Source organism: Priapulus caudatus, unplaced genomic scaffold (genome assembly GCF_000485595.1).
Source record: "Priapulus caudatus unplaced genomic scaffold, Priapulus_caudatus-5.0.1 Scaffold2502, whole genome shotgun sequence".
In the NCBI taxonomy this organism is placed as follows: domain Eukaryota; kingdom Metazoa; phylum Priapulida; class Priapulimorpha; order Priapulimorphida; family Priapulidae; genus Priapulus; species Priapulus caudatus.
The window spans coordinates 1-8,565 of NW_014579563.1; the positions used below are offsets into that span (position 1 = coordinate 1).

An 8,565-nucleotide genomic window follows, 5' to 3' on the forward strand; every position below is an offset into this window, starting at 1 on the left:
GTTTCGCTCTACGGAGGCGGCTGATGGAGGTTTCGATGGTTGATGGGCGAATGGCTGCCTAGAGGGCGGTGATGGAGGTTTCGGCTGCTAGGAGGCGGTGTTGGTGTTTCGCTCTAGGAGGAAGGGATTGGAGCGTTTTCGCTCTAGGGAGGCGGTGATGGAGTCAGGGGCTTCAGTTCAGCTCTTCATCGGCGGCGCGGGAGGTCAGGGCGCCGGCGTCGCGGCGGTCGTACCGTCGTTCCCCAGAGGAGCGGAGACCAGGAGGAGTTTGGTGGCCGGAAGAGGAGCAACGCTGGCGGCTTCGGCATGAGCTGGTGGGCCGTCATCGCTGTCAGCGGCGGGATGGTAAACATCCGGCGGTGGAGCTTCGGCGAAACAGCGATCCTTTCCAGGTGCAGTTCATCCAGGCATCTAGCCGGCGCTGGATTCGGAGGACAGGTGAGGAGGAGGGCCGGTGGCTTTCTTGGGGAGCAGGCCTGATTCCAAGGGTATGATTCAAGGAGCCAGGGTGCTGAGTACAGGTAGGATGAGCTGGTGACTTCGAGGAGCAGGCGGATCAGTGGATTCTCAGGCGCAGAGTGGCTGAACTTGGCTGCGGAGCACGCGAGCGCCCGAGTTTTCTTCACCACGACCAGATACGGACCGCATGCTAGCGAGGCGGACTAAGAAGGAAGGGAGACAGGAGCACAGTCCTGACCTTCTCCCGTCACGGAACGCCACGGCTCCCCTGTTCAGCAGAGACACCGCAATGCCAGCAGAGACGGCGAAAGAAGACTCGCGATCCGAGTACAAAATACAGGTAAATGTCTGCAGCCGCATCATTGTCTACTGGTGGCTCAGGCTATCTAAATTGTCGTTGATAAAACGCGTAGAATTACGTGACAGTATCTTAATGATTGTATACTGCGACGGCATTCTAAGCATTAGCCGCCTGCTGCATCTAGTACAATCTTGCGTAGTGTAATAGATACAGCTTTAATTAGCGACAGCACAGAATATTTCGCATTTTGCTTTATTGAAATCGTGTAGTTTAACAAAAAAGGCATTCTCTACTTATCAGAGAGGACACGAGTACCAAGCCAAAGACGCCTGTACAACCTAAGATAATTGAGGAGGCCGCGTCTGGGGATTCGCTGACGTCGAACGTTTGTCTATAGAGGCGGAGGCGGTGTGGGCTGGTGGCGCCATGCGGTGTGGCAGCACGGCGGTGCAGCTCGGCGGTTGGCGCCATCGGTGGTGGCAGCATCGGCGGTGGCCGCTTCAGCGGTGGCGCAAATCGGTGGTGGACAGCATGCGGCGGTGGTCAATGCGTTGGTGTCCTGGAGGCCGTACCAGTGGAGGTTACGGCGGACAGCAGGGTGGATACTAGTAAAATAAAGATTGACAGTGGCACAGGAGGCAAGAGCGAAATTGAAACGTAGTTCCTCTAAACTTATGGCGATATGGCCACGAAAAAAGTTTACCCTGTCTAATTGATTTTGAATTTAGTTTGACGTTGATTGATATAACCATTTATTATTGTATTAGGTACAAAATACAGGCAGCAGCGTTGATTAATTTATGCTAACGTTAATTCTCAAAACTTTTACCAGAATTACTCATATCAGCCTGCATTACAGTCATTTCTTTCAGCGCTGGTGTCTAAATATCATATTTATATAATATATACTAAATAAGATAAATAAATAAATAAACAAATAAACAAATAAACAATATAATAATAAATAAATAAATAATAAATAAATTAATATATAACCTATATATATTATATTATAATATATACTCGAAGTTCATATCAAGCAACGACTTTGCCACGTGGTCGCCACCTATCGACAGAATAATCATGTAAATGTCAACGTGTGAACGCTACAGTAGCAGTTGCTAGCTCCGCGTCCTAACAGTGTGATATCGATTAGACTCGTTACAATAACTACTACTATTGCACCTGTATTGCGGCAGAAAATAGGCGTTTGCGCGAAGCATTGTATTGTTATATTTACAATCTGTACGTTACGTAGACCTTCTTTGCAATAGACTTAAATAACCACTATAGATACGCTGTTTAATTTCACTTGAATATGGCCGGCGACTTTGTTACAATTGCTTAATCACTGGTATATAGTTATCTTTTCTTCGGCAAGATCACTTATTATTATTGACGTTCCAAATGTCTCGAACGTGAATTGACCGAAATAAACAACAACCCGTCCCAGTTTACTCCAAAATCTCTTTCCTATTACGAAAGGTTTAATTTCATTTAAATGTTTTGGCGAGTAGATAAACTCCCCTTGTGAATGTGATTGCGCGAGAGAACGATCTCAGACAGAGCCGCTCCTCGGTTGATTACGTACGGTCTCAGCTTTCTACGATAATAGCCAGCATAAATAACTTCTATGAGATGATCGGTTGAGTAAGCATGACAGTGGGAAAACATGTGTAAACCAACATGGCGTACGTCCAAAATGAGGCGTAAATCGTGGCAGTGCCTATAAGAAACGGGCCCATGATCGAGAGTTCAAATATATAAATAAAACCAAGAGCGTATAAAGAAGGTTCTTTATACGCTCTTGATAAAATACATCTCGCCTTTGTGCTGAAACTACTGAGCGAATGTAATGCGAGCAACCCCCTATAAAATATCTCGTGTGCGTATTTCTTCCCATTATGTAGATTATAAGCCACTATGCCGCGCTTTCCCATGTCGTAGTAGACATTCGTGTATTGTGTGATAGAGATAGAGAGAGAGAGAGAGAGAGAGAGAGAGATGAGAGATGAGTAGAGAGAGAGAGAGAGAGAGAGAGAGAGAGAGAGAGAGAGAGAGAGAGCGGGGTTGGGAGTCCACACGTGAAGGTGGTTAGACGACGTCTATAGACTCTATACCGCTCAGTGAAAACTTGGTCTGCCCTTCTCGGCGTTTAATCGTCTCGTAAAAACACTCGTTGTTAACACATAACCGGATCAGTTCTACGACCCCCATCGGTCGCCTGGAGAAGCAAACAGACATACATACAACACACATAAACAGGCACACACGCACGCACACACACATACACACACACACACACACACAGCACACACATACACACAGCACACAACACAGCACAGCACACACACAAGCACACACATGCACACACACACGACAACCCACACGTCACCCATACGACACACACACACACGACACGACACAACACGCACGCACACAGCACGCACCAACACACACACACACACACACACACCACTACACACACACAACACACATCACACACACAGCGAACACACACACACCACACACAGCGCACAGATTTAAACATTCACTGATTTCCGTGATAAGTATTTCTCCAAGGCTCATATTTAGGCGAAACCCGGACCCCCCCCCCCTCGTTTAAAAAAAACCTACATGCTAAGGCCCACCGGCCGCATCGGACATCGCCCACGACCTGCAGTATTATTCATAGATGCATTAATCAAGCACGCGTTGGCAAATATTGGTCTCATCTGAAAGCGAATACACGCGAGCATTCGCTTATGCGGAGAGAATCGCGCTGGGTAGAGACTCTTATTACTGTCGATGACGCGATGAGGTATGCGTGTCAGACGGGTGTCCGTCATCGTATATATACGTGTAGCAGGCCGCAGCAGTGTTGCATCCACAGTCCCGACGTAGAGAAGTGAAAGCGACAGAGATCAACGCTCAGTCAGGTAACACATTCGCTGCTTCTGCTTTCTTTTTCTTATTATTGTTCTTGCTTCTTCGTCTTCGTCTTCTTTGCTTTTTCCTTTTTCTTTTCCTCTCTTCGTCTTTTTTCGTCGTCTTCTTCTACGTCTTCTTATCTTTGTCGTCGTTTCTCTTCTTCTTCTTCTTCTTCTTCTTCTTCTGTCTTCTTCTTCTTCTTCTTCTTCTTCGTCTTCCTTCTTCACATTTCCCTTCTTCTTCTTCTTCTTCTTCTCCTTCTTCCGTCTTCCTCAATATTCTTCTTCTTGCTTTTCCTCTCTTTTTCTTCTTCTTGCTTATTCTTTTTCTTCCTTCTTTCTTCTTCTTCTTCCTCCTTGCTTTTTTTTTTCTTCGTTTTCGTCTTCTTCTTTTTCTTCAACTTCTTCTTCTCCCTTCTCTTCTTTTTCTTCCTTCTCTTTTCCCTTCTCTTCTTTTTCTTTTTCTTCTTCTTCTTTCTTCTTTGTCGTCGTCGTCGTGTCCATCGTCGTCGTCTTCTTCTTCTTCTTTGTCTTCTTCTTCTTCTTCTTCTTCTTCTTCTTCTTCTTCTTCTTCTTGTTGTTATAATTAATATTTATTTAATTTAGACAGCAGCTGAACTATCGTCACCGTCTTCGTTGTTATGTTGCAGATCAAGATGAAGTTTACCATTGCCGTCTTACTGGTTGGGTTGGTCAGTGTTCGTGCACACGATAGCGGGGTAAGTCAGCTGATGACTAATGCTTGAGTGAAATAGACATGTAATGACGTGCATAACAGATAATGATGACATCATCATCACCGAGGAGTAAGAATGTAATGACGTGCATAACACGTAGTAATTATCATCATCATTGGTAAGAAGGACATGTAATAACATGCATGGCATGTAATATTATCATAATGACATCATGGCATCTAGCATTGCCATCACTGGCAAGAGAAACACGCCATATCACGTACGCCATGAACTGCGAGTATGAGCTTCTACCATTGATTTTGGTATACCCTAAGTTCAGAGAGATGATCATACGAGAGATGTGAAGATTCATCCTCACACAAGTGAAACTTGTTCGCGTTGGTGTTCACGTTAGTTTCAGAGCGCGGTCGTGGAACCATCGTTGAAATGGTACACCTCGCGCTAATAGTTTTGCTGGAAGTCTTGCGAAGGTGATTTGACTTGTTGCTGTTTGCGTTGGACTACGTGGGGTGTATTTCGCTGCACCTGCGTCGTCATTTACGCATCACTGTTCTGTGTTTTGCAGCAAAAACATACACATACAGAAGGCAGTTATAGGAGCAGCTCCGGCAATGGCAATGGGAACTATCATTCCAGAGGAGAGGGTGAGGTTGGGGGTGGTTCCTACCAATCAGGAGGTGGTCAGATCGGAGGAGGCCAGATCGGTGGTGGATCCTTCCAAGTTGGAGGTCGATCTCTCGGCGGTGGATCCCTTGGTGGTGGATCCTTCCAAGTTGGAGGTGGATCTCTCGGTGGTGGATCTCTCGGTGGTGGATCCTTCCAAGTTGGAGGTGGATCTCTCGGTGGCGGATCCTTCCAAGTTGGAGGTGGATCTGTCGGTGGCGGATCTTTCGGAGGCGGCAGCGTGGGTAGAGGCCAGCAACAGGTGACCGGAGGCCCGGAGTTCTTCACCACGACCAGATACGGACCCATCGCTAGCGGCGGACTGAGAGGAAGCGGAGACAGGAGCAGCAGCCTGACCTTCTCCAGGACCGGTACCGCCACCGGCTCCCTGTTCAGCAGAGACACCACCGATGCCACAGAGACGGCGAAGAAGACTCGCGGATACGAGTACAAATACAGGTAATGTCTGCATCGCATCATTGTCTACTAGTGGCTCAGGCTATCTAAATGTTGTTGCAAAACGCGTATAATTACGTGACAGTATCTTATGATTTATAACTGCGACAATTCTAGCATTAGCTGCCTGCTGCTATCTAGTATAATCTCGTAGTGTAATAGATACAGCTTTAATTAGCGACAGCACAGAATATTTCCATCTTGCTTTACTGAAATCGTGTAGTTTACAAAGCATTCTCTACTTTCAGAGAGGGACACGAGTACACGCAGCCAAAGACTCTGTACAACTATGATATCGAGGAGCCCGTCTGGGGATTCGCTGACGTCGACGTTGTCTATAGAGGCGAGGGCGGTGGTGCTGGTGGCGCCATCGGTGGTGGCAGCATCGGCGGTGGCAGCTCCGGCGGTGGCGCCATCGGTGGTGGCAGCATCGGCGGTGGCAGCTCCGGCGGTGGCGCAATCGGTGGTGGAAGCATCGGCGATGGTCAACAGGTCGTGTCTGGAGACCGTACCAGTGGAGGTCACGGCGGACACTCATACCGGCAATACTAGTAAAATGGAAGATTGATAGTGGCACAGGAGCAGAGCGAATTAAAAGTAGTCTCTAAATTATAGCGATATCCACGAAAAAGGTTTACCCTGTCTTAATTGATTTTAATTTAAGTTGAAGTTATTGGATATAAGCATTTATTATTGTATTAGAGTACAATACAGGCAAGCGTTGATTAATTATGCAACTTAATTCTCAAAACTTTTACCAGAATTTACTTCATATCAGCCTCATTTAGTCATTTTCTTTCAGCCTGGTGTCTATATATATTTATATATATATACTAAATAAATAAATAAATAAATATATATATATATATATATATATATATATATATATATATATATATATATATCTAATATATATTTGAGTTCGTATGTATGTATGTATGTATGTATGTATCTTCCCTATAGGCGGTCAAACCGCCCAAGCGATCTGGATGCAATTTTCACAGGGCCCATCTCTTATACCCCGGGCGTGTTCGGTAGCTGAAAAAAACCTGTCAAACCGTCAACTCGCCGAAAAAATGCCGTGAAAAACCCCTCAATTGCGCAAGTCTCACACAATGTCAGCAACAGCCTATGACTATTGATTTTCTTGCCCTCACCTCATGATCTCATCAGCTGCTGGTATTGTGAAACCGAAACCGAAATCGAAACTAAAACAGAGCATAACACAGACGCAGTTCAGAGGTACTACTCACTCTCAGTTAAGAGTTTCGGTTCAGAATGCTACGATCTGAGAATGCATTGTACCATTCCAAAGCTATGCATTTTCTGATTCAATACAAAAATTTCTTAATTTCAATGTGCATGGTTGCACGCCAAGCATTCACTAGACAATATCCAGTGGACAACAGCCCCCACTCGCTGCCTGTCTCTATCTATACTATATATGGAATTTCTTTTATTCGGCGTACGATCTCACGAATGGATAGCTGTGTACGTGGGAGCTTAACAGTTGGATACGCCACGAATCTCTACATACTTGCACAGAGAATACCACGAAAACATTGTTTATCAAGAGTCTTTGAAACGAAAAGTCCAACCCATTCGTACATGCTGTTATATAACAATAGCTTTTTGTCATTTACTCCATATTACTGCTCAGAGGGTCTGTGTCCCCCCCCCGGGATACTGCGGGAACGTACCCTGGTTACGGTGGGGTATACCGGAACGTACCCTGGTACTATCTAATATGCCGGACCGTACCTGCGCCTACTCCACTAACGCAGTCTAGGGAGTCGCTACGCGCTACTCGCCTAACCCCAACCCGAACCCTAACCCTAACCATATCAATAGCCACCAGGGTACGTTTCGCGGTATACCTGGGGGACCATAGAGCCCTATGAGCCATATTACTATTAATATTATGTCTGCAGTGTTTCTAAGTTGGTTGTGCTGTCATATAAATGTCATACGTAACAGTTTTTCCCAATTCTATTATCTTATTAGACCGATTTCTAATATTGATATTGGGTGGCAATGTCATTGTCGATGTTACCCAATGTTCCTACTGTGTCCGCATTATTAGTATAGTAGTATGTATTAGTAGCACGATTTTACCCAGCGCAGCGGTACCCGCAGCTAGTAATATATATATATATATAATATATATTCGCAAGTTCATATCCAACGCAACGACTTTCACGTGTCGCCACCTATCGACCAGATAACATGTAAACTAACGTGTGAACCTACAGTACAGTTTCGTTAATGTAGAGTTGGACGAAGCTCTAAGTACCCACAGCATGTGGAAGCTCTCCTAACCTTTGTTGAACCCGTGTAGCTTAAACAACAGAGATTAATTGCCGTGTTCATGTTCATGCAGAGAGGGACACGAGTACACTCAGCCCAGGACCCTGTACAACTACGACATTGAGGAGCCCGTCTGGGGATTCGCTGACAGCGACGTTGTCTATAGACGCGAGGGGTGGCGAGGGCGGTGATCGACTTTAAAGTGGCTCTAGTTACGTACTAGACGTAGCTGTCGTCATCGTCGTCGTCGTCATCGTCGTCGTCGTCGTCGTCGTCGTCGTCGTCGTCTCGTCAGCGACGTCGTCGTCGTTCGCTCGCCGTCGTCGTCGTCGTCGTCGTCGTCGTCGTCGTCGTCGTCGTCGTCGTCGTCGTCGTCGTCGTCGTCGTCGTCGTCGTTGTCGGCGTTGTTGTTGTTGTTGCTGTTATTCACTTAATTGTGTAGGATTGCCATAATTAATACTGATGTTATTAGCAGTAGTGTAGTTGTTGTTGTTGAGGATGACGTATTTGGTGATATTGATGGTTGCGGTGACGCGGCCATTGGTGGCGGTGTCGTAGTAAACAGTCGACCGTAGTAACGATGGTGACGTATCACATAGCAACTAAACCGGATCCTTCCGGTTGTTGCCATGGTAGCTGGTTGCCGCTAGCTACGCGTCTAACAAGTGTGATATCGATTTACTCGTTACAATAACTACTACTAGTTGCAAATGTATTGCGCGAAAATCAGTGCGTCTGCGCGAAGCATTGT

The 8,565-nt window shown here is 46.0% G+C and overlaps 1 protein-coding gene across 1 annotated transcript; it reads left to right on the forward strand.

The window, feature by feature from the left end:
* Window positions 1-147: 147 nt before the first annotated feature.
* LOC106818763 (keratin, type II cytoskeletal 1-like) lies at window positions 148-8,005 on the forward strand (the record flags this gene model as incomplete). The annotated part of the gene is made up of 5 exons (XM_014823436.1): window positions 148-438; window positions 4,341-4,409; window positions 4,954-5,510; window positions 5,756-6,049; window positions 7,888-8,005. Coding segments are annotated over 5 exons (1,329 nt in total), but the record flags the coding sequence as incomplete, so codon positions are not given.
* Between the last annotated feature and the right edge of the window lie 560 nt (window positions 8,006-8,565).